Genomic DNA, 27,830 nt, shown 5'->3' with positions numbered 1-27,830 from the left:
ATCAATTCAAGTCATTTTTAATCATTAATTTTACATACATTTTACATACATATGATGTCAGATATATTAGGTAAATCGTTAAGGTAAATTGATGTAACGAAAGTAAAAAAGGTTATTAGTTCATCATAATCGCTGAATTGTTATTCTCTGGGGGAAATTCCCTTTGGTTTAAAACTAAAAATTCATTTTTCCTTTATATTTATAAAAGGTCGTTGTATGATAATCATTTTTAGAAAGTGTCAATATTCAACAAACTAAGAACACGCGTCAATGCAATTTGGCTGACAAGATTGACCATGCCCCTGTGGCTCAATATCAGAATGTAACTTAATTAATTTTAATTAAACACTGCATGATTTTATGGTGTCAATGGTTGAAAATGAAGGAACGGTAAGTACAAAGTTGAATGACCTGTAAATTCTCGGATACAAAGCTTTTTTTTTACCAACAATATCAATGTATACCAGTATAACTAGAAATTCAATATTCCACTTTATTGCATCGCACCATACTGGCAATGGTTGATGTTCTATTACATCTTGAATACATCAATGGCTTTGTGTTAATAAAAAACAACAAAAATAACACAATGTAACAATGAAAACAGATCCTTGCTATCAGAATCTAACATCAGTAAGTATTGCAGTTCGTTGATTGGTTGTGACAATGAAAGTTGATCACAAGAAACGGGAAGTGGTCTTGGGGGTGGTGGTGGTTGAAACAGCACATACGTTGTCAAGAAGAGAATCTAACATTAGAAATCCCCACTTGTTAAAACTGCTTTAAATTCTGAAATATAAATCAATAAAAAATTAAATTTGTCAGATATGCAGGCTAATTATTGATAATAATATACATAAATGGTTGATGCCGCATGTAGAAATTGTTGGTACATGTTTAATCTCTGTATCATTTGGTTATGTATATATCCTAAGTTGTGTTCTAGTATCACAAAACCGAAACTTTTTTGAAAAACTCTGATAAAGTATGCCACATATATCTATGTATTTTTTAAAAATCCAAATATAACGTACCATCAAAACTAATGACTCCGTCACCATTTTTATCAGCTTCGTGAATCATGGCTTCCGCTTCAGCCTCCGGCATTTCAGATCCCATAGAACGCAATACGGTCTTCAGTTCCTTCTTTGTAATGGAGCCGTCACCATCCAGATCAAATTCATTAAACTTAGCTCGTAACATTTCATCTTCGTAGTCAATCTCAACGCTTTCCCCAGCCATAAGTTTTTCTAGTTGAGGGAATGTTATATAGCCTTCTCCTGGTTAAAAAAAAGCAAAATAATAATAAATAGTTATTATAACTCACCATGCAGAAAGCAGTGTTCTATCTGTAAATGTAACATTACATTCTTTTTACTTTAGAATCAAGTCATTGTTTTTATCTTACTATCAGTGTTTATTGTTCGGAGGACTTTTTCTATGTCTTTGAGGGTTTTGTTGACTCCCATCTTTTTGGAAGCTCGAACCAACTCGTGCTTAGAGACCTTGCCGTCACCATTCTCGTCGAATGATTTAAAAATTTTCAATAATTCTGAAAATAAAATCAACAGTTTTTAGGTTTTGACCTTTTTTTTCGTTTGCCACTTAAATACCGGTATATAGATAAATAACTTTTTTATTATATAATTTTTAGTAATTCTTTTGAGTAATTAACCAAAGGTGTCAGGGATGATCCTCTTTGCCAGCGACCAATGCAAAAACAGGCTCTATACGGTTAGGTTATATATGAAATAAATAGTGTGTGTATGAACCGTATTAGACGAATACTGTTAACCAACAAGTTAATAATTCCAAAAACATTTTGATAGTTTTGATAGATTTTATTATCACACTCTTAAGTATATTTTTAAGATCGGCGATGGCATCCATTGTACAACGGTTACCTTTAACTTAGACTGTGTTAGAATGGGAATAGGTGTTTTGCATGTTTGTTTTCAAAACACAAGTATCGCTGTATCTTCCAATATATTGTGATTACATCGGCATTTTAAAATTACCAAAATCGATTCAGTTTACATATTTTCAACATTCTATTCCATCAATTGAATTCAAAAACCGTTATAAAGAGATACCTGCTCGTTTTTCTTTTGGCAAATGGTTTTGCTTTACAGATACTCCAATGTCCATGATTTCACCTCTTCTTCTCTGTGCCTATTTACAAACTTAGGTGCATCTAATGAAAGGTTAAATTACAGTAACGTTTAAAGTCTCAAACGTCTTACTAAGATTGTAACTCTGTGATTGCAAGACAATAACAGTTGGTCATACACACAAAGAATGTCCAATGCATGTACGTTCATAAACACTTTGGTAACGTTACTGACGCACGAGGATATCCGAGTCTCGAGTTATAAATAAAAGAATAGCTTAGTTTTGGGTTGAGATTTGATATACCGATAAAGTTACAAATCGGGCTTTTATCAAATGAAGAATTAAATAAATGACCTCGACTTTTAATTCGTCATGCCCCATAAAAGGGTTTGACAGCTTGACTGGCATCGAAGACCTAACTTAGTAGAATTAGGGCTTTTTATTTACGCTTCGACTAGCCATTCTAAAGGCAATTGGAGTGCTTGATCGAGAGGTACTTACAGTATTTAAATACTTCTCTTTTGACTTTTTGAAGTAACAACGTTTAATTAGTAGTAATCAACAGAATAAAGCTTGATTATGACAACACATTTTTGTAGCATGGATTTACCTTATGATTTGAAAATAAAAAGTGGAACAGAAGGTCAATAATCCCTACTAGTTGATTGTCAACTTTCTAAAAATAGACGTGTAAATATAGCCTTATATGGACATATCCTTAATTATCATGATTTATCAATCATCAAATTTTCACACGATCTCAAAAGAAAAGATATAAACTTTAAAAAAAAATTACAGCCTTGAAAACAAATTTATTCCGGTTTAAATGGTAAATATATATATTCGATAGCCCAGCACATAAATATGGACAAGTGCAATGGAATAAAATTTAATGTACATTGTAAATACTGTAGCGTGGCATTTAGCACGAACAAGCGGCCTCTCATTCTTCATAAAACTATCATCATTTATATATTTACTAAGATCCACTCTATGAATCTATGTGTTTGACTCAGAAATCGAATAACTTCAATTTTTTTTTCAGTGCTCAATCCCACTTTTAACACAGCAATCATATTCACGTGACACTGCATTGTCCAAAACAACTCGGTTTGTCTAAATATGGATTAGTTTACATGATGGTGTTCACTGTGTCACTTTAAATTATCAATTTTATTATTTTTTTTTTATTTGATTTATTTTATCTGATTAAAGATATATACAAACATAACATTTTTTGCAAATTTGTAAAAAATATTTGAATTTAACGATAAGGAAAGTTTCATAAAGTTTGAAATAATTTTGGTTGTATCTTTAAGGACGTAATAACGAGACGCCAAGTTGAAATGACGAGAAACAAAGTCGTAATAACGAAATATATTTAGTCGTTATAACAAAATAATTTTGTCGTTCTTAAACTTATAACGATCCCATTGTAAAAAACTAACGCCTGCAAAATTTCTTTGTGGTTAAATCCTTATTAAAAATTAAAGTTTACAAGATCGTCTACTATTTCGTCCATTTTTGTTGTTTGGTTAAGATGTGTATAACATGAGGCTATATTGAGGCTATATCGTACGTTTGACATATTATTTCAATATAATGACTTAGTATGATCTCGTACGTATGTCGTTTTTACGACCTATTTTTTGTCGTTTTATCGACTTATTATCTCGTAGGTACCAACTTACTATCTTGTATGTACGTACGACTTTTTAACTCGTACGTACGACATATTATCTCGTTATAATAACCTAGCATCTCACACGTACGACTTGTTATCTCGAAGGTACGACTTAGTTAACATTTTGGCAGCAATAAACTTTCATACTTACATACATATACATTATTGTAAATTAGTGCTTATCCCGGGATTCCGTGGTGCTACGTGGATGAGAGTCATTGACTCCACCTGGATGAGACACCAGTCCATCGCAGGTAAACCCCCAGCGTATGCTGATATCCACTTTCAGCTAGGTGGACTGAGATAATGTAGATAAAGTGTCTTGACTTAGTGCACAACACACAACATCAAGTGACCACAGCGGGGTTTGAACCAGTGACCTTAGGGCGTGCACTTTTTAATTTAAATAGAAAATCATTTATAAAAAAGGGAACATGATTATATACTTTGCAATGGCTCTTTTTTAGAGCCATACACTGTTCAATGCCTTTATCGTCCGTTTCAATAAATTGACACCATCATATCCAGTAAGCGAAAGAAAGGTAAATCTTGTATCTATTTGTTATGTACATTAAAACTGCTTGTAAGAGAAAAACGTAAAGTAACTAGAGGTACTGTGAGCAAGCTCACAATTGATACCCTCCGCTAAGAAAAAAATCATAACGCACATATTTTTGCTATTATAGAAAATATTGGATGAATCTATTTTACTGTCCATTTTCTATAAATAACAACTGCTCTATTTTTTAAAACTGTTAATGCTAATAGGAGTAAACAAACCAATTTCTATCCTTTAATTCCATTTTATTTTAAGTTAACTGTTAATGCATGAGGACATTTGCATCCTTCCGTTAACAACCATGACTTGAATCAAACAAAATCCACATGTCAAGCAGCCATTTAATATTTAAACATTTTAAATTATTGGTATACTGAGCCCGATGTTTTTCCAATTTTTTTTTTCCACATATTCCCCCCCCCCCCCAAAAAAAAAATTTCATCGGGGCAGGCCATTTTCAGAGAGACGGGAATGAAAATCTAAAAATAATTTTATGCGGCCTGAGAAGAGCAAGATTTGTCTCAAATTTAAGCTTCTAATATTTCCATTAATACAAGACATGACACAGACAGAATTTAGCATTTTTGAAACAATGACCTTGAACTTCCTCAATTGACCTTGGGTCAAGGTCATGACACACCCTCAGGTCATAAGCAATTTTTGTGTGAAGTGAGAACATTCAATGCTTCTCAATAAGAAAGATATGGACCGGACACGAATTTTGCATTTTTTCTGCCAGTGAACTTGACCTTGGCCGAATGACCTTCTGTCAAGGTCATGACACACCCTCAGGTCAAAAGCAATCTTTGTGTGAAGAAAGAACTTCCAATGTTTCTCCATAAGAAAGATATGGACCGGACACGAATTTTGCATTTTTTCTGCCAGTGACCTTGTCCTTGCCCAAATGACCTTGGGTCATGGTCATGACACACCCTTAGGTCATAAGCAATCTTTGTGTGAAGTAAGAACTTCCAATGTTTCTCCATAAGAAAGATATGGACCGGACACGATTGCACAGACAGACGGACAGACAGACAGGCAGACAGACGGACGGACGGACAAGGTGATTCCTATATACCCCCCCCCCAAACTTTGTTTGCGGGGGGTATAATAAAATAGATGGTAAAATGAAGAATTTTCCAAAAAATGTAATAGAAAATTATGTTTAGAATGAAGTCATGTTTGCATGTTTTATTACTTTGTCATGTAATAGCATGTAAAATATATCAATTTCGCTCTGCATGGACATCAGCTGCCTGCGGAGATATTTTCCTATTAAAAAAAAATAAGAAAATGTGCCATTTTCATCATTTATGACTACATCGTAGGATTATGACGGATTGTCGAAGTCTTTATTATCTTTTGAAAAGAAAATAAACGTTCATAATTATGTATTTTCATTTACAGGTGTTCAAGATGATATATATATAGATTTTCATAACCTTAAAACAAATTTAGAATTTTAAAAGAGAATGTATCTTTTTTTTTAACTACAAGGTCTTATTAATATGTAAAAATGGAAAAAAAAAATCTCAGTACATGCATAAGAACCCAGCCTTTTATTCATAATCAGCTTAAATTTATCAATTGGTTAGTATCAAATGTTAGAGTGTAATCATTTTATTACAAAAACACTTTATTAAAATATAAATAAAAATTCCATATGATTGACAATCATCCTTTCCGTTGTGAGAAAAAATGATGACGTTATCTTGAGTTTGTTAGAAAAATAAAATGGTCTTATTTGATTTATCTGATACTGTTACGTGTAAATATTGTATGTCTAGCATGGTCTAGTAAGTAAAGATTTCATAAATATCTTAATATAATAAGCCTGAGAATGATCCTTTCTTAAAAGTTAATTATCATTAGGCTATGTTTGCATTATAAAACATCAGGATTTACTTTCAGTTCCCAGATAGTATATATTATGTTCACTAAGCAAAGGAAAGGTTTCCCGAATAAATAACACATAAACAATTATTATGTTATGGTTAAAAAGTGACTTTTGGCACATCAAATTCTATTAAACAATTATTATCTCACTTAACACTCCACTTCGAGGAGATAGTAATTGTAGTGTAAGGGCGAGAAGAAATAGAAAACAGGCTCAGTCTATGTACATCCCCTCCTTGTATAAACATGTCCAGTTACATAACAATGTATTATTATTTAATATAACATTCAAATATACAATATAGTTATACACATGTAATTGATATATAATTTAAAAAATATTATTTGTGAATTGTAGAGCTATACGTATTTTAAGAATTATGCTTAAATAAAACAAGTTAAACATCCAAAGAAGTAAAGACAACTAAAAAAAAATATACAGTCAATAGAATAAATAGATGTCTATCATATTTACAGGTTGCATTCTACATCATAATATGAATAATAAAGAATATTTAATTATAGGTAAACTTAACCTATGTTAGTGTGTACCACTTTAAAGAAAGTTTTTTTTACCATTGTCTGTACTATTTCTTATGATGTAATGTCGTGATACTATTCGGCTTAGATATAATTTTTTCCAATTATTTTGATATTTAGCTCATAAAACTTACCTCTCCGTTCATTCACATCAAATTGATTTTTTGTATCATATTCTGTACTATTTAGAGTACATGATGTGATGTCGTGTAACTATATGACTTAAAATCTGATGTCATTTTATTGAAGTAAATGACGGGAAGTAAAGAACATATACACAAACAAGGGGGTGGGCATAGATTGGAAAACAACTGACTATTGTGTAGTCTTTGGCAGTATGTTATGTCATGCAATATGTTGACAAAGATATTGCATAGTCATTGCTGGAGTTGTATTCTATGTGTACATAGACTGTACAATATACTGTGAGTTTATGTATTGGGTCAGTCTTTATGAGTTATAAAATTTGTGACGAGTATGATATTTTCCCCTTGTAAATTGTACATATTGAAATTCTGATCTTTAAGAATGTGAAAAATAAAATATGAAATTAAAAATATAATAAATTCACTTTTTTTTTTTTTTTTTTTTTTTTTTACAATATTTTTATTCATCTTATCATAATGCTGTTCATTCACAACAACATCAAAAATGACATTCTAAATTAATTCAAAATTAACTGGTCAACAATTTTTTTAAAGAAAGAAGAAATCTCATTATGTAGAACAACAATCCCCTGAAATAAAAACTTCAGATTTTGATCTATTATGATGCCAAATTAATGCAAATATATAAAAAAAGTACATCTTAAAAATTGTATAAATAGAACAGTTTTGTGACGCAATGAAAATTAATTCATTACAGTGACAGGTGGGTACATGTTTTATGAGGTTTTTCATTCTAAGTTTAACACTAACTACAACTTTATTCATATTAACGACCTGAAGATACAAACAATTTATAATACATCCAGCTGTTAGGTGACTTATAAAAAAGTGTGTAATATATAGAAAATAATGTAGACAAATAGTAAAGAAGTATTTCGACAAAAATTTTTTAAACAGTTTAACAAAACATTTTAAATAATTCATAATGGTTAACTTTGTATTCTTATCCATTAATACAAAGCACCAGAATGTGATAAGCATTTTTTTCTGGAATATATATATATATATATATATATATATATATATATATATATATATATATATATATATATATATATAGTGAAAGAACAAAATGATATTCAGAGCACAACGCTTATAATATGATCTAATATGATGTATAGTATTTCATAACACTTTTCAAATAAAGAAGTTAGTAGAATAAATGGTTTGCATATAGAATAATGTTTTTGTATCGAGAAACATAAAAAACATAACGGTTTAACCATTATCAAAACACATACAATAATACAAATACATTGGGTCTTTGAAATCTTTATTAGTTGACTTGATTCCATATAGATTTTACAAGTTTCTTATTATCCTTCATATTATGAACAAGCAGACGCTCTCTAAATAACTATTTTAATTTTAAATTTTGAACCTTCATCTAGCCCCATCTTGATATTCATAGATCAATATTTATAGAATGAAAATTGAAATACAATCTTTTTTCCCGAATCGTAATACCGATCATTATTGTACAAAAGATTTAAATATTGCACTAAATATTTTGCATTTCATGTAAATTAAGTCCCTGGAATCTCCACGGGGTATTGTACAAATGTACTTTGTATGAATAATATTGAGATTTCAAGACAAGCTCTTTTTATATTATGCCTTTAATACCCTTCATTTCTTTAGGAGAAATTTTCTAACATGTTAGAATGTTAATTTCAAAACTCAATCCAAATAGTGCTCATTGTAAAAAAAAAAAACTTAGCAAAGTAAAGACATTTGCTTATTTCTATAACAAATTGTAAGACTGAAAATTTTTAAAAGGCATTTTTTAAAAATCTATTTCATTGTTGAACTTTATACCTTGTATGGCTCAATCATTGTTTTGGGGGCTATTTTGTGAAAAAAAAAACCCACAAAAACCCAAACATACTGAATTTCTTCCACATCAGAATACTTTCAAAGTTACACCACAAATTATAACAATGTATTTTTTTTAAAGAATCTGAATTAGATTAATTTTATAAATCACTAGTACTCCCTTGATATATGTAGATCGTTACAATCCACCTGTAGACTATTTATAGATATTGGGTCACTGTTGGAACAATTAAGAATCTACACTGCATCAAAAACTTCCATTGGTTTTCTGTTGCAGTGGTCCATGAGAAGTTCATTGACTTTCACACCGTTTCATGATTTTCACTTTTTATTCCACTTCAACAAAGAGTATGACCCTATTCATTTGCTTGAATAGATTTTGATATCAACAAGGTTTGGATATCATACATGTAATTTGTTTTTGAAATCAGCCCACAGATTCTAGAGAAGAAGGATGGACAGACTAACTGAAACTGGTGCCTGACAAAATTTGGTTAGGAAAGTTCATTTTAGCTTGAAGCTCAGGTAAACTAACTTGAGGCCACTGCACTTAAATTCCAATTATTCGCGTTAGCTAAGATAGAATCAATAACTCCGACTTGTAACAGTCAGTATGCCCTGGACAATGAAAATACAATATTTGTTGTTGAGCACAAACATGCATGTTTTAAATTATGAAATACTAGTACGTTGTTGAGTAACAAAAAAAATATTAATCGATTAAAAATGTCAAGCTTTACACCACTTTTCGAATTTCTTAGGAATGATAGTACTATGGCACGTGACTTATCTTTAGTTTCATTACAAATTCAACCTTATATAACTTCCATATATATATATATATATATATATATATATATATATATATATATATATATATATATATATATATATATATATATATAACTTCTAATCTGTTGATTTGATTTATCCTTGAAGTTTGTAAAAATATGTACAGTAAATCAGACATAGATACTTTGATATCAAAACAAGTTCGAAATAAAAGGTACATATACCGAACGACACTTTTATAGGGGGGGGCAGATTCATCCAAAAAATCTTGACAAACTTAATAAAGAAAAAACACTTTCCTAAACCCTGACAATCCTAGCGGCTAGCGTAATATTCTTATTGCCGCAATTTAACTGTTCATTTTCGTATTTTAACCTCAATATGGTCCCAAAAAAAGGTGGGGGGGGGGGAGGGGGTTGTTGGCAGTTCCGTGATAATTCACTTTTATATATGTAAATATAAGGAATAATCTTTGCTGCGTCTTTGATTGGCCCCCTACCCCCACCCCCACCCCCCTCCTCAATATATGCTTCGTGCTTGTAGTCTGTCGAGCTGGCCATTAATTCAGAAATAATTAACACATTTTTAAACGGCGTCTAATGTATTTGTTAGGGATTTGCATTTCAATCTAAATCATTTGACAAGTGAAATCAAACAACGTATAAATTTCATACGCGATGGGAACCTGCTGACTTAGCGTGCTCTTGGGCTATATTGTAGTGTTAATCAAGATCGAAGCCCTTAAATGCTTCACCATTAGCCATCCTATCTTGAACCTCTATCATAAAGTTCAATGACATCAAATGACCTGTGTTACATATATGTACCTAAATGTTACCAGGTAGTCTAGTAATCCAATACACTCCTGTATTTTTACAGGAACATTGAAGTGCGTCTTACCTATCGGTGTAATAAAGTCAACTGCGAATATTACGCTCTACTTACGGTAAGATGACGGAGGCAAAATACAGGAAACGGAACTATGCGAAAGGCCCGCATGGTTTCATTCATCTAGTTACACACGTGTGAGATATAGTTACGGGCAGCTTTCAAAGGTAAGTTATCTTTTACGCTATTGTTTACACTGCTATCAAGAGATAGACAGGCAATTCTTATTCTTATCAACAACGTGTTATGAAATTACTCTGAAAAAAAATTTCTCAGGTACGCCTAAGAAAATTGAAATTTTAAAACTGCGCATATAGATCTCAAGATTAAGGGTACCGCCAATTTCTGTAGAGTGAAAAATCAACATTGATATTTAGAGTTCAACGCTTTCGGTCAATGAACTTCTGTCGTACTTTTTAAGTGTCAAATTGATCATGTTACAATAACTTGACAACTGTCAAACCGTGTTCTCAATCTTTATATTATTGTGTTGTAGTTCAACATTCAATAAAATTGCAGTTATGAAATTCATAGCTACCAAACACGTGTTTTTTATAATCCCTGCACGCATCAAAAAGTCTTGGTTAGATAATGGTTCAGTGTTGGTTCATGTCAATCAGGTGAAGTTTCACATTTATTCCGATTCATTTGTATTCCTGTAGTGGTCATGCAAATAACAATTGAACATTGGTCTCATTCAATTATTTATAACATTAGCATAAGTCAAGATGTGAGCACAGCTAAAAAAAAAAAATAATGAAATTACGCATCTATTCCTTTTGATTCCGACGCACAATTGTCAGAAGCTGCTAGAACATTCGATAAATTCTGTGAAGAGTCAGAGATGATTTTACTGAAATACTAATAGTATTTAGGTTATGCCTTTCATAACCATATCTATTTTCTCTCATTTAAGACAAAACATTTCCCCCCATCCTATTTGTGCTTAACAGATACGCATTAAACTGTATCCTTAAGTGGCTACTTTAATCGTATATTATACCATCTACCTCTTGTTAGAGGCTATTTAGCAGAATTATATAAAAAAATTATATAGTTAATACCCGTTTATGATTTATACTTTTTACTATCAGAATATCTTATGGTAATTAATAAACTTCTTGATGAAACCTTTCGGAATATGGCTATATTCTGTCTCAAGATATCCTCCATTCACATTTTGTTTATTATAATTACTCAATATTTGTAAATACCTCAGGGTTTGCACGATTTTCATTCAAAAGTATGAACAATTTCCAAGATTTCTCTCTTAAAACGCCCCCTCTAGCTTACATGGCGAAAAAATGTGATGTCTGCCAGGATTTTGTTTTGCAACAGACCCAGATGATAACGTTGAAAAATTGAGCGAGGCATCTTGTGTGACTTTCAAATGGAGAAAAGATGTCAACGTTCCCCATTTAAAATCTCCGTAAGAAATCTTTTTCCGTTTCTGTGAATTTTTCCGAGTTATAAATGATAATATGTGAATGGAATTATCTTGGATATTCTCTCATCTTATTTCAATTGCACTTCTTTCACAGGTATGTGTATGTCAATTAAAAATCGTCCAAATGTGCTGCAGAAATATCTTGGGACAGACTATAGAATGATTTTAATAATTTGAGCAAGCCATTTTATCATTGCCATTAATGTTTTGTAAATTTTTTAGATTATATTAACATATTTACTTACAATACTCGTCTTCTTTGCTTAAGCTAGATTGACGATCTTGAACAAAATATTTCTACAAATTAATGTACAAAATGTTATAGGCTTGAATCAATGAATTATTTGTGAAAACTAATTTTCATAAGTGGAAAAATGCGACATATGAAGGATATTTTTAAACCCTAAAGTAAACAATGAATGCTCTAAAAATATTTTACCTAATGAAATAGGTCAGGGTGATGTGGCCGATGGGTTTCAATAAGCGATACAAACATCATTAACAATGCAACAAAAATCGTTTGATCTGCCTCGGGATGCCAAATATGCGCGCGCATAGCTGTTTCCTTAAAAAAAAAACCCGGTTACATTATCTGCATTAATTTGGAAGACTACTCCTAGATTTGATTTTACATTTGATATATCGTATATTTCGTAGCATTTTATTTGAAATCGCCGCAGTTTATGGACTCTAAATTGAATGCAAGTAGTAACTTAGGACATTTTTTCTCCACCAGGAAAATAATGTCGCTCAGTCTAGGTGGGAAAACTGCGTTGGTGACGGGCGTAATGGGACACATAGGTAAAGCTGTTGTCAAGGGATTGGTAGAAGCCGAATGTTATGTGATAGGAACTGATCGCTTTCCTAGGTATTCTGTGGACGATCTGTTCGAGGAACTACAACTCACGTGAGTACAATGTATCGTAATTGCTGTTTTGGCAGACCTGGAGACAATTGAAGTGATTAGTATTTGTTATTCTTGCAAGGATTTTTGACCAGATTTTTGCCGCGAGTTTTTAATTAAATTTTATCCGATGAATGTTTTGAAAAATTTGTAATCCAGGCCCGCACAACAAACCTAATTAGAACAAAATCATTAAATTTATGATTGAAATTAATGACTAGTGTAAAATATAGTATATAAATTAACCATGGTAAATTTCAGCGTGAGGGAAGGAGGGAGAGACATGAAAGAGAAAGAAAATGCTGAATGTACACCTAATTATTTATTTAGATAAATTGATCTCTGTATCTCCTGATAGTATTTGAGAAATGATCAAATAAATCTGACTTGCATTAGTCATTTCAAGATGCACGCGCTGTGAGGAAAAATATTCCAAGAAAATCAATATCCAAGTTCTGCTAATTCCATTGCCAAGTTGCAGAAACACAATTATTGTAGCAGTTTAGCACAACCGGGTATTAAGGGTGATTTGTTCATTAACTGTATAATTGAGTTCTTCTGTTTCTTACAATGTTCAATAGAGTAATGTCAGAACATTTATTTAATTCACAGTGCAAATACACGTACTTTGTCCCAATGCTACTCTTAGGTCTTATGAATAAAGAAATCTTAGCAAGACAATATAAATGTTACCAGGCAGAGCAACTCTTGCTGGTCGCCAGATCCTATGAATTTCTGCTAAAACAGCCAAACTAATCCTACAATATTTTTAATTTGCCTGCTAATAGACTTTGCAAGTTGAATAATTCATTAGTTTTTAATTAACACTAAGCTAAATAATTATGCAATAACTTAATGACCATAAATTACTGGCGCCTTATCGAGTACACAATGTACAAGTATACAATTTTTCAACCTTAATGACAGGATTGTCAAACTTTTTTTTTTTTTAAATCAAAGTTCCTCGAAGTTTCAGTTTTCGAGTTTCAACCGTACATATAATTTGCTCTTCCAGCTCTGGGGAAAATATGACATATATAGCTTGTGATCTGACTTTAACAGAGGACATTGAAAAGCTCTTCAAAGCCATTGATAAGGAGAGGCCGGATGGCGTGGACATCTTTATCAATGCCGCAGGTATTGAAGGTCAAACAAAGTAAGGTTGTTAACACTTGTAGCGGGACACAGGTGCTTATTACCAGATTTTTAAAAGAACAAAAAAGCTGAAAATAAGTACAATAACGTAAAGAAGTAAAAGCTCCAAACAGATTAATTTAACATGTATCTAAATTGATATATCTTTATTTATTGGAAAAACGCCCTTTTTGTTTCATGAATATTCATATACATATCATGAACTCTGTAATACCAATGGGCCAAATTCATACGTTATACGGATTAAGATATATAAAAAACATCACATTTTCTAACATGCATATGAAAATTAAAGCTAAATACAGCTGTACATGATAATATCATATTGTTAAAATTTGACTTACTGTGTGGTTTTGAATACAAATTTTACCCATCCAGTGTATTCAATATCTACGAAGTGACAATATGAATATCATAATATACAATGATATAACATCACTAAGAGTCATAAAACATTGGATCCTTGAAAACCTTTCAAGCATACAGGTGTTACTATCGGTCATTTCAGACAGTGCCTTGTTTTCCAGCGTCGTTCAGTTTTGGGTCCCTGATAGAGGACATTTCCCTTGAGCAGTGGAAACGGGAAGTGAGCATCAATCTAACGGCGGCATTCATGATCACCCAATATATCCTCCACAAAATGAAAAAAAAAGGTATAGTACCACATAGAAGTATTCAGAATCTTCTAATTGAGATATGTGATGATCAAATCCGAGCTGCATTTCACATGATTATTTACTAGTATTTCACCGGTAATACGATTTAATTGGTAAAAATATGATTTTATGTACGTATTATATATGTATGTTACCGCTTTCGACAACACCGATGACCAGTAAGATAAATCGGTCTTTATGTGCGAGAACTTTAAACATTAAACATTACTATTAGCATGAAATATGTGTCACAGCTGTATACTTCAAATTAAAAAAAAATCAGCAAAAATATTTTTCAAAAATTTGTTTTTATAAAACATAAAAGCATTAAGGCTTCCGGAAATGTAACATCTTTGTATTCATCTGTCACCTGAAAACATTTTTCGAAAATCGCTTGGATTGCTACAATACCAGAATTCGTAAAACTTGCGCTTTGTCACAAAGGCCATTTGTCAAACGTCTTTTATTTTTCCTTCGTCAAACAGGATGGGGACGTATCGTGTATGTCTCGTCTCAGTTAGGACTAAAAGCGATCCCCAAGGCGGCAGCATACATTACTACAAAGGCAGGGCTCTGCGGTCTAACGAGGGTAAGCATGGTCACAAGTTGTCGAATCTTGAGGATTCTCACTGTTTTGTTCTCAGTTATGGATTGACGCATAATAAACTTAAAAATCTCAAGAAGCTATATACATGTAGCAGCAAACCAAAAAAAAAATTAAATTCATAATATAATTATCTTTTAAGTGTATAAGTTATTTTGAATTCTTACAAATCTCTTGATAACAAGTTGAATAAGGTCCTTATCTTAAAATGTGCCCCCCCCCCCACACCAAAAAAAAAAGACTAATCGTACATATTTTTCCTATATAATATTTTGTTTTGAAATGCAGACAACTCTTGCAGAACAAATTAACGTGCAAAAAAGTTTATTTAATTGTCCATATACAGTGTCCTGAATTTGGTGTATGGCAGCCGTATAATAATTAATGAAGACGTTTTAAATTTAATTTAGATCTATCGAACTCTTCAATTCATCTCGGTCATAAATGGATTACCTTAATGAGTTCATTCATAAAACACTTTAGATAGACAACAGTAAAATTAAACAATGATTCTTCTCATTCAAAAATCTTTCATTTGAGATATTAGTAATAGCTCATGTCACAGAAGAAATTCAATTTTAATAGTGAAGATTAATATTTCTTTGTAGGCCGTATCTGTTGAGACAGCAGAAAATGGTATCACAGTTAATGCTGTATGCCCCGGACCGAGAGAAGGTGACAGTAAGTAAATTTATAATAACTTTAGGTTACAGCTGATATCCTGCATTCAATTACTTATAAAGTGAAAATATAATTGTAAAATCACATTGAGAACATCCCAGTGGTAAGGTTATCATAGTTATGCAATGACTACAAAAAGCGTTGCTTTCACAAAACAAATTGATTGCTTAAGGTATTCCGTGAATAACTTTTTAACATACGGGTTTGATAAAAACAGGAGCATTTTACAACGACCGAACTTACTATTTGCAAATATGGCTAAATGGAGATCATGAAACATTTCGCTTAAAAAACAATCTTAATAGTAGATGCATAATGACATTAATTTTAGGAACAACTGTCCAAATATCCCTGCCTTTTTAAACTTCCGTCGTCTGCAAGTTAAGGATTTCACTTCACAAGTAATATTGAAACTTTGAATTTTATAAAAGTCAAATGTGTTTTGGTACCAACTTGAAGTTTTGAAGAAAGGTCATTCATATTTTGTTACAGGTACCATCTATCAAATAAAATCTATCTGAAAGAAAACTACTTAAGATATAAATAGGTTCTTTTATTTCTGAAAGGGGCATGGTCATGATTTGAGCTGGACATTAAATATTATAGAATTGACGTATATAATTCGTTATCAAAGTTATTCCCACGGCCACCAAAACTTTAGTGCCAGTCGAGAGGTATTAAGCAAAATACAAATCTCTCAATTCTTTACTGTTTAGTATGTTTATAACAAAGCTAGTACTGAGTAGAAATTACCTGGTTTAAAACAAAACTGAATGTGACAAACACTAGAAACTGTTCATTTGTATATAAAACGAGCTAGCAATTACAAAAAAAACACTGTTTTAAAAAGAACTTTAACTAATATATTTAACAAATTAAGATATATATGGCAAAATCATTGATTTGATCTGAACGTATTTTATTGTGCAAATATATATTTACATAAATGGATTGGGCAGCAGGCAATGCCTATGTAAGCCTTCTCCATTAGGTGCAAGGTAATACATATAAAGTGCAAGATATAAATGAAAAATTAAAAAATACAGTTTTTTATCAGATAGTATGATGTAATATAAGAATATGTAATCAGATAAAAAAAAAGCAAAAACATAACAATGATTTATGAGCTCCGTATCTCTCTTATATCTAGTCCTCTTGAATTCAAATTTTGGTTGAGCATTCATTTCAAATACACCCCTTAAGCATTGTAAACATTAGAAAACTAGAAAAAAAAAATTGAAAATTTTTAGTTTAAGTCGTTACCATGCCCATATGATTACATTTTTAACAAACCTAATTCTTATAACTGTCGTTGTAGTGATGGACAGTGTGTTAAACACCCATGCAGCAGAAAGGAAAACATCGACACGAGAAGCCAGGGTATAGTTATCTACACTAAGAATTTGTTTTTAAAATATCATGATTTCAAATACAATTGTCTTCTACAATGATATCAATTCTAGACATACATACAACCTATAATTACTAAATAAATTCCAATTTTTTTTCTTTCATAAAACGTACATGTATGTTGCAAATTAAATTGCTATTGCAATAAAATGCTATTTTACCATAGGCACTTGACGTATATTTTTCTCATTATGACAAAATTAACCCCTTTCCAATAATTAACATGTGTTGTTATGTAAGGGGTATTTTCTAATGATAAAAATAAATAAATAACGTCAATATTGCCTGTTAATCTTACTAGAACAAACTTAAATCTTCAGATTTTACTTAAGATGATTATCCTCTCCAAATGATATACATTTACATGGATCAAGACACTTAAAATATTCTAAACAGAGAATACATGTACACGTGTTATACAATATTTGTATCTGAAATATGTAACACCCCCCCCCCCCCAATTTATGAATTATTTCACACTATTGTGAATATTTTAAAAATTCCTATGGGGAAATTCATTCATCATATGTTTTCTTGTTTTAGGAATTTGTACAGACATTTTTACCAACAAGAAGGTTTTCAAGTAGCTCACAGGTAAGATTCTGGATTTACACCAAATAATGTTATTGTAAGATAATGCAAGGTTAGATGATTCACTACACCTTAAAATTGTTTCCTCAAATTAGCAGAAAATTCCTTGATTCTGATAGATAGCATGATGTATAAGGATCACACATTATTTAAGTAAAACAGGCGAAAAATATGCAATTCTTAAACATAAATTATGATTTACAAATATTTAATTCAGTTTATGTGGGCAAAAGCCACCAGGCGATCTGTGGTTCACAAGCCCGTTACTTGAACCTATGAGTTATGATGATATACAACCAAATCGATTGATACAAAAACAAATAAACAAAATATTTTAATCGCCATATTGTGATGTAGGGTCTGAAAAAGTATAAATCTTGAAAGAGTGAGGTAGTTTTATTTTTCCCTGTTTGACCAACGGCTTACTAATTGATACGAGTTGTCTCTCTTTTGACACAAATGTTTAGTTGTTTACAAGCTATCCTAAAACAGCATTGTCAATTGCATGTCACACTATCGTCTTGTTAATCTGAATGATATGCATAAGTTTACAAACAAGAGGTCCACAAGTCTTTGCAATTACCTGAGTACCATAGCCCTTAGATGGACCTATCAGGGAGTCTCATGTTTTCGTTTTAAGCTTCAGTCGGGAGTCTGAACATTAATCAAAGACTCTCCTCTCTGACTATTACTCCTCCTTTTATTATTTGATGTTTGCAAACATCAATTCATAAAGAGAGGAGGCAAGAGTCTCAGGAATCTCAAATTCTCTATAACCTACCTCCTGGAGCCAAAAATTGTAAAATTCTAGCAAGAGTTAGTCAAAAGAGACCTGCAGGCCTTAATTGGTCTTGATATTCACAGTTTCGTTTAAAATGCCAAAATATATCCATACAGTTTATTGAAACAAGCACGAAAAATTTAAAAGGAATACATAAAATATCGGTAGAAAATGTTTGATTTAATATGCCTAAGTGTCAATTTACCTTGTAATTTTCATGATTTTTAGGAAAAAGATTTTTCTTATATAAAATACATTTTCACTATATGGTAATATTGACCCCACCCACGAGCCTTGACCTAGAGGCCATGAATATCACAATATAAATAACAAAGGGATTATACATGTAGACATAACCATGTATTTACATTTAGTTTCTCTCACTATATATGAGAGGGGTAGAAAAGAAACTTTTTAAAGATTTATTACATTTTTACTATGTGGTTTCGCCCTAGGGCGTGAATCCCGAACCCAAAGACAATGGAAATGAATTTCACAAAATTGGCATATTTTACATATTTTTCTTGCCAAGGAGACCCCAAAGGTGGTAAGGTAATAATTTTCACCACGTAGATTTCTCTTATTCTAGAGAAATGCTTCACATCATAAATGGTAGCAACTGACATTGTGGTTTTCAAAAAGAAATTGAAAATGTTTAACCATTTTTAATGGACGATGCACGGCACGGCGGACGAAGACCAATGGCAATTGGTCACTTGAGTGACTCACATAAAGAAATGACAACGTTATAAAATAATACTTGCTGACAGTTTTGTGTTTCTTTTTTATAGATAGCATCATTTATAATGTACCTCTGTTCCTCCGGAGCTGACAATATGACGGGGACATCCACATCCATTGATGGAGGTCTTAACGCCACGTGATCAAAGTCTACTAATTTCGTTTCCATATTATTATGACATTAAGTCATTACCGGTGAACTTTTTTGAAAGATCGGTGTTTTTTTTAGCTCACCTGAAGTGAAAGCTTTTCTGATCACATTTTGTCTGTCGTCCGTCTGTCCATCTGTCCATACACTTTTCACATCTTCTCAAGAACTACTGGGCCAATTTCAACCAAACCTAGCACAAATCATCCTTAGGCAAAGGGGATTCAAAGTTGTGAAAATTAAGGGCCACACCTTTTTTGAAGGGGAGATAATTATTAAAAAATTTTGAGAAATTTTCAAAAATCTTCTTCTCAAAAACCATTAAGCCAGGAAAGCTGAAAGGTAGTGTAAATTCAAAGATGTAAAAATCATGACCCCCGGGGGTAGGGTGGGGCCACAATGGGGGGAGGGTCGAAGTTTTACATAGGAATAATTGAATAAATCTTAAAAAATCTTCTTCTCAGATACTAATCAGCCAGGAAAGCTGAAACTTGTGTGGAAGCGCCCTCAGGTAGTGTAGACTCAAAGGCGTGAAAATCATGACCCCCAGAGGTAGGGTGGGGCCACAATGGAGGGTCGAAGTTTTACATAGGAATATATAGAGTAAATCTTTAAAAAGAGTAAAGAGAGTAAATAGAGTAAATCTTTAAAAATCTTCTTCTCTAAAACTAATCAGCCAGGAAAGCTGAAACTTCTGAGGATGCATCCTCAGTTAGTGTTAATTCAAAGTTGTAAAAATCATGACCCCCGGGGGTAGGGTGAGGCCACAATGGGGGGGGGGATCGAAGTTTTACATAGGAATAATAGAGTAAATCTTTAAAAATCTTCTCATAAACTAATCAGCCAGGAAAGCTGAAACTTGTGTGGATGCATCCTCAAGTAGTGTAGATTCTAAGTTGTGAAAATCATGATCCCTGAGGGTAGGGTGGGGCCACAATGGAGGGGTCGAAGTTTTACATAGGAATATATAGAGTAAATCTTGAAAAATCTTCTTCTCTGTAACTAATCAGCCAGGAAAGCTCAAACTTCTGTGGATGCATCCTCAGGTAGTGTTAATTAAAAGTTGTAAAAATCATGACCCCCGGGGGTAGGATGGGGCCACAATGGGGGGTCGAAGTTTCACATAGGAATACATAGAGTAAATCTTTAAAAATCTTCTCAGAGACTAATCAGCCAGATGATTCTTTATAATTGTTAAGACTTTGGCCCCAGGACACTACTTCGGCTTTACAAGAAGGTTCTGAGTTTGATGTAGGTTTATTTCCCACATAGAACCATAGTTAAGGATCGTTTTGAGAACTGCAATACTCAACATGTGATTTGATTATAAAATCATCCTGTTAGAAAAGTGACTAATGATTATAAACATATTATTTATACAGGATCTACATGTATTACTGTACATTGTACAAATAGTTTGTATTATGACTGATTTGATCATACCTATTGTTCCTCAGGTGAGCGATGTGGCCCATGGGACTTGTTCTTTGTATTACGATATTCCACTACATGTACATGTATATTTTAGATAAAATATGAAATTCATTGAACAATTACCGGTGAACTTTTTTGAAATATCATTATTTTAGTGTTCCTCTTTAATTTGCAACATGCAACAGCATGTAATTTTGAATAAAATGTGAGTTAAATGAACCATATGTCGCATGTTATGCATATTGTTGAGGGGCATTGTCTCCATTTCTTCTTTCTAAATTTTACTTTTCCAAATACCGATGCACAAATGCTTGACGAAGGTGTTTCAAATGGCCTGCCAAAATTTTAATGTCAAGTTTGTCAAGTTTTAAGAATTATGAGCTCTGTATCTCCTAAGCGTCTAGACTTAGTAAATAAAAGGAACCGACAAGGTTCTGATTTTTGAGATTTAATTTTTCAAATATTTTTCTGTATATAGTCTTAGAAACTCTTTGATTGATACACATGTGTCAAACCATCTGGACATGGAAAAAATATTGACCATTCTAAACATTGAGTAGCCTTTGCTTCACATACATTAAACTAAGTACAAACTAGAGGCCAAGAGGCCACATCGCTCACCAGAGCAACAATAAGCATAACTGATCAAATCAGCATTACAGCAGCAAATCAAAATATCTTGAGAACTCAGTTCTGTACAGTAGATCCTGCACAAAAAAGTTAAAATATCTGCCGATTTTATCCACAAGTATATTTATGGTAAATACTAGACCTCTCAGCCGTTTTAGTATTTGTGAGAAAATATTTCTCACTTCCCATATAAAAATCCCATCTTTGTGGCCCCTCTTTTTTTTTTTAGGGAATCATGGATTAATCAAACTTTAATCTGCTCGACCTGTCCTTTCACACAAGTTTCAGCTTTGTTAGCTGAGTGTTTTTCAAGATTTTTAAATAAAATTTTTCTCTTAATATTCTTATATAAAAATATGCTCCCCCATTTGGCCCCTTGACCCCCCCCCCCCCCCCCCCTTTCTTTCCCCGGTGACCATGATTTGAACAAACTTGAATCTATACTACCTGATGATGCTTCCACACAAGTTTTTCTAGACAGCTTTTCTGGCCTAATCGTTTTTAGCCGGGCTTTGCTGAAAGCAGAGTCCTGGCTGTATGCAGGCAAATCGCCAATGTTACTATAAATAGCACAACTTCAAAAGTAAACAAAAAAACCAAACAGCATTAAAGTAAAAGCTTCCGGTATACCAAATACATGTAGTTACACAAAGAGCCACGTTTTGTCAAAAGTGTTGGCATTTTGTTTCTTTTTTTTTTAATTTCGAGAGAATTGTCAATTTTTTTTAGTTTTCTTATTAATAACGTGTTTTAAAAACAAGACTATGCATTTTGGACACATTCAATGCGCATGAATTTCCACGAACTACTTTGCTGCGCGTTGAAGAAATGGGGACTGAATATATAACGCTTGTTGCAAAATTCAAGGCAGCAACTGTTGAATTTTTTTTCTACTAGACAGTCATATTTTTGTTTATAGCCGCTTACAAAATTTGGTCGCTCTCTGACGCTTTGCCGACATTAAAAGCATGAGAGAGAGAGAGAGAGAGAGAGAGAGAGAGAGAGAGAGAGAGATTTTCAGTCTTTACATGTACTAAACAATACGCATAAAGACACACCAAAAGAGACCGGCTTTCAGTACTTAAGTACTATGATTTTTGAAAGTAGAATTTAAGAGATTTTCTCCATACATTTTTACTCTTATATAAAACCTGATCCCATCTTGTCCCTGCTGGTCATTTATTAGAACAAATTTGGAATATACAGTAACATTTAGAGAATATCTTTAAAAAATCTTCTTCTCAAAATCCATCTGGCCAGAAAAACTCAAATTTGTGTGGAAGCATCCTCATGTAGACGTGAAGATTCAAGTTTATTTCAATTGTAATCCTCTTGGGGCCACAATGGGGGATATCAAATTTATACATAGGAAGATAAAGAGAAAAATGTTTAGAGATCTTGTTGAAAAGCAAAAGCTAAAAAAGTTGAAATATGTGTAAATTCATAGGTTGTGCAGATTAAAGTTTGATCAAGCATGATTCCCTGAAGAAAAGTGGCACCCCAAAGGGGCACTTTAAAATCACTACTTATGCAAAGGAATCGAGAAAAATCTTCTCACAAATACTTAAACAACAAAATGGGCTTAGTAGTTACCATAAATATATGTGGGTAAAATGTGACGCATATTTTAAACTTTTTGTTCAAGATCTACTGTCCATATTTGTCAACATATTTTCGATTCGATACTGTAATGCTGATCTGATAAGCTTTGGTAAGCAATATGGCCCCTGGGTCTCATGTTTTATAATGCCACAAGAGGGAAGATTACAATGTCTTTTAAAAGTTTATTTTATTTTAATTCTAAAGCATTCAACAGAAAAATAAAACTCACTAAAAAACCCGTGTTAGATAGCATTAACCTAAAATGGATTCACTGGCACTCAAACATTAGAGAGTTTTAATAGTATTTTAAACACATACTAAACAAAAGATCAACATAATATATTCATAAAATGAAAGAGCAAGACCTATTTATAATTCAATTGATTTTTTTTCATATTTTGAAATTTGTTTACAATATACATGTAAAAGCTAACTAAAGGGTGAATAGTCCTTAGGTTATCTTTGAGAGTTTTAAATTAAACATGTAAACATGTAAAGATTATGATTAATAGTTGTTTACGCTTATCCATTGTGGGAGTCATATATCTCTTTAACGTACCTTTTCAACTGTATGAAATCTGATCTTTATGACTGGAATGCGGAGGCAGCACTAACAGGAACATACAAGAAAAGAATAATCAACTCTATATTTTTGTGAGGCATATTCACACAGGTAATTGATATATGCTTGGTTACACTGAGCTCAAAAAAAAGACGTGGTCACTGAAACATATAGATTCAATGCACTCCATATAACTCTAAGCTACTTTTACGATTTTGTTTTTAAAAAATATCAAGATCTTTGAATCTTGTGTTGACTGAATTTCAACGTCAACCTATTACCATTTTGTCAATTTTTTTTTAACTTTACATTATTTGTAAACAAATATACGACTCGAGCTTTGTTTACATACCAACGGCTTCTTTCCTTTGGATCTTGCTTGTCACATGACCTCTAACATTCAAATTTTGGTTAATCATTCAAAATACACAAACTATTTTATAAATACCGTATATAGGTCTCTCTAAGTTTTAGAAATGAAATTATGTACCAAACATGCATTAGCAAAGAGGATCATTAAGTGTTTTGCTCATGTCGGTAGGTCGGGAAACCACGTTTCATTTAACCAACTGCAATTCGTTTAGAGTATCTCGATTAACAGCACATTTCGTACATATACTCAGGTTTGCTATACCAAGTTCATTGTCCTAAGGATTGATTTTCGTGTAAATGAAACTTATAATGATTTGCAATTGCGTGTCCGTTGTCCAATATACTTTAAAAACCATGGTTTGACAGAAAAAAACTCACACTGAGACTGTCTGTTACAATTAAACTAAATTATCAAAATAAAAATCAAAAGGTCCAGGTTAAATTTTTTTTTACATCATATGTTAAATTGGCCAAAGACTTTAGAGTGCACGTTGTGTTTGTGGACGTCATTATTCAGATGCATCTTATGATATAAACCTCGACAAATTGATGATTCTTTTTAAAGTCTTGGACTCTTATTTTGTCCATGCAAACAAAGAATGAATAAAAAAACAAGAAAATCACTCGAGTTTGACTTGGTGTATTAAAATTGATAGGAAAAAAAGGAAAGAAATATTGTTTAACGATGTCTAGAGTCATGCCCGTAAGGGATATCAGAGTAACAAATGATTTCTTCAATCTAAACACATTCAATAAAGATACATTTCTTTGAGAGATAGTGAGAGTAAAACAGAAGAGGGTATACCCAATCCAGTAGTTTATAAGATAAATATGTATTTGCGAAACAGACATTCTCGCGAATGTCGCAAAGTTTTCTCGCAAGTAAATAATTATAAGTTTGTATAAAGAATCCAATTATTTTAGGGTTAAAATTCCGAAGGGGTGTTTTGAATCTACTACTCCACTTGAACTTAACACCAGATTTAAATTCACAAATAACAATCGCAATCCAATTTGCAGCTACACTTAAGCTACAATTAAGATTATCATTTACCTCTGAGGAATTCCTATAGTGGTCCGTTCATCCGTCTATCTGTCCGATATTGCATTCGGTCGTATTACTATTGCCTACCGACCTGCATTTCCATTATACTCATCGCGTTTGATCTGGTAAATAATAAATCAAATATTAAAAAAACCCCAATAATGTTGAAATTGCAATTAGAAACATCTTTTTATGGGTGTAACCCTCAAACTTTTCAAGATTACGATTTAATTTCTATCTCCCTCAAAACTATTTTACATACCTACTTACTTATTACTTACTTACTGGCCTTGACTTCTTTGGCGAATAAGGCAGTAACGAAGGTTCTCAACCCTTGTCTGTGTCTGGCTAGCGTTTGGAGTATGTCCAAACTTCATTTATTTTTGGTTGTTTTTTTTTTTTTTTGGCTTCCCTCTTCTGTTTTCCCTCGGATGTCTTGGAGAGAGCTGCCCGAGTCACTTTTAAGTACATTATTTTACCAAGTCAATTCCAACGTCTTCTGATAAAGAATTTGGTGAAATTCTCATTATGTCAAATCCTGATTTCAGATGGTATTGGGCAAAAATATCTTAGAATCCTTCTTATAGACATCGTATGGAGTGTCGCTTGCTTAGGTCACTCCAACACTCTACTTCAAACACAAACAAAAATGCAGCTGTTATTGAAAGTTTTGTTTTGGTAGTATACTGACTTACTACCCAAACAGCTTGTACATGTAGTTAAAGTGGTGCTTCCACCTTTAAATTATGGAACGCCATAAATGCCTTATGTGGCCATTTCATGTGAAGATGGTGCTTAATTATATGATGCTGTGGTTATTTCATGTGAAGATAGTGCTTTATTATATAAAGATGGTGCTTTATTATACGAAGGTGGTGATTTAATATGTGAAGACGGTGCTTTATTATATGAAAAATATCACACAAAAAAGCACCATCTTCATATAATAAAGCACCATCTTCCTATAATAAAGCACCATCTTCACATGAAATAACCATAGCATAATATAATAAAGCACCATCTTCTCATGAAATAGCCACATAAGGCTGCTATATATGGCATTCCATATTAGATAGTCACCGTATAATATCAGTCTGTGCTCCACCATATATCCACATTAGTTAAGCTTTTGGTACACCTGTACATGAAAGAATGAGATCTTATACTTTGATCCATAGTAGCTTGTTTTTCCACCTACCAAGTAGGTTAGTTTTTTTGGTTTTTATCTTTAGCAAAATACTTTTCCCGTATAAGTGGAGCCAGGTGGTTAAATATGTTGGTAGATGTAAAAGAACAAGCCAATATCATCGGCAGTCACAGTCCTCGTTTGTTGTGAATGTGCCTCATGTGATGCCTCTTGGAATGTCGAATGTTGTATTCAGGACCAGTTGATGGTACGATGAAAAGTATTGATGAAATTGCACAGCCTTGACAGACTCCTGTTTTAAGTTTATTTTAACATTGGTCGAACTAGATTCTTGTTTTTAAAACCCTGCATCTCAAGATAACATAAAAAATCTTGACGATATTTATAATACATTTTTTTATACTTTCATGTTAAATACTGAAATCTGATTTGTTTACTAGACAGAGTTCACAATCCGTTCTATTATCCTCTATTATAGCAACACACTTGGTAACGGATAACACGCCGAATTGCTACATGCGCGTAAATTATGCGCATATGGTTCGACGTAGAATTCACGCAATTCATAAAGAAAAAAAAATAAAAGCAGTTTTAAAAGTTTTCTTTAAAATTAAGACATTCAGTATAGTAAAATATAGAGTGCCTGTTTGAGAGGGTAACAGTTGAAACTGAGTATTTTAAAAAATGAGGGAGAAAAGTATATATACTAATAAAATGGTTTAAAGAACTATGTATGATATGAGTTGAATTTGGCCCCCATAATTCGTTATTTTTGAAAGTGTTTCGGGAACAATAAAATATTATATTATTTTTTAGAAGAGTTGATATGAAATATATTTTTCACCTATTTGTTTGATTTATTTGCACTCACTTGTAGTATATGACGTCAGAAGTGACGCTATTTCTAAAATTCAATCAAAATTGTGTTTCCAATGGGAAACATATTTTCCTGTACGCTTTTTTCTAAAGTTAAAATTCTCACCTGACAGGATAAATTGATAACAAGGTGATTATAAACCCATCAAGCAATTGTCTATCATATGGCATATTTGTCTTTTTCGATACTTGGAGCTTACACGGGTGCAAAAATGCCACCATGGCAAGGGCATAATTATTAGGCACAGTGTTATTGTTTCTTTCCCCTTTAATATGATATGATGTTACTCCCCAATATGTTGTGGGGTATTGGTTGTCAAATTGTGGCTGTAAGAAATGAACCCGTTTATTTTTTACAGTCTATATAAGGTTATGAATATTTTCATACACATTTCATTTTAGAATCTGCTCCTTTATTTGTACCACAATAACGATCCAGTCGTATATAGATTGTTTTGAATAAACTTAATTGTTATACTTTCATGTTAAATACTGAAATCTGATTGGTTTAGACGCAGTTGATTATCCGTTCTATTACCCTCAGCGTTAGCAACACACTAAGCAACGGGT

At 32.4% G+C, this 27,830-nt stretch overlaps 2 protein-coding genes across 3 annotated transcripts; one reads left to right on the top strand and one right to left on the bottom strand.

The window, feature by feature from the left end:
- LOC128157297 (calmodulin-A-like) lies at positions 1-2,384 on the bottom strand. Its single transcript, XM_052819788.1, has 4 exons — positions 2,094-2,384; positions 1,409-1,552; positions 1,035-1,280; positions 1-789 (listed from the first exon to the last, which is right to left on the bottom strand). The coding sequence occupies exons 1-4, from the start codon at positions 2,146-2,148 to the stop codon at positions 755-757; spliced, it is 480 nt and encodes a 159-aa protein (XP_052675748.1). The 5' UTR covers positions 2,149-2,384; the 3' UTR covers positions 1-754.
- An 8,095-nt stretch (positions 2,385-10,479) lies between these two features.
- Positions 10,480-21,790, top strand: LOC128186174 (D-beta-hydroxybutyrate dehydrogenase-like). Of its 2 annotated transcripts, XM_052856041.1 has the most exons (9): positions 10,480-10,641; positions 12,658-12,828; positions 13,841-13,962; positions 14,508-14,633; positions 15,122-15,225; positions 15,849-15,921; positions 17,240-17,301; positions 17,875-17,925; positions 19,495-21,789. In XM_052856041.1, exons 2-9 carry the CDS (start codon positions 12,665-12,667, stop codon positions 19,585-19,587), a joined length of 795 nt encoding a protein of 264 aa, XP_052712001.1. In that variant the 5' UTR covers positions 10,480-10,641; positions 12,658-12,664; the 3' UTR covers positions 19,588-21,789. The 2 variants fall into 2 exon arrangements, with proteins under 2 accessions (XP_052712001.1, XP_052711929.1); XM_052855969.1 differs by lacking the exon at positions 10,480-10,641 and having other exon boundaries at positions 12,539-12,828; positions 19,495-21,790.
- Positions 21,791-27,830: the final 6,040 nt, after the last annotated feature.

The sequence above is a fragment of the Crassostrea angulata genome, chromosome 1 (assembly GCF_025612915.1).
Source record: "Crassostrea angulata isolate pt1a10 chromosome 1, ASM2561291v2, whole genome shotgun sequence".
Taxonomy (NCBI): Eukaryota; Metazoa; Mollusca; class Bivalvia; order Ostreida; family Ostreidae; genus Magallana; species Magallana angulata.
This window is presented reverse-complemented; position numbering and strand designations above follow the sequence as displayed.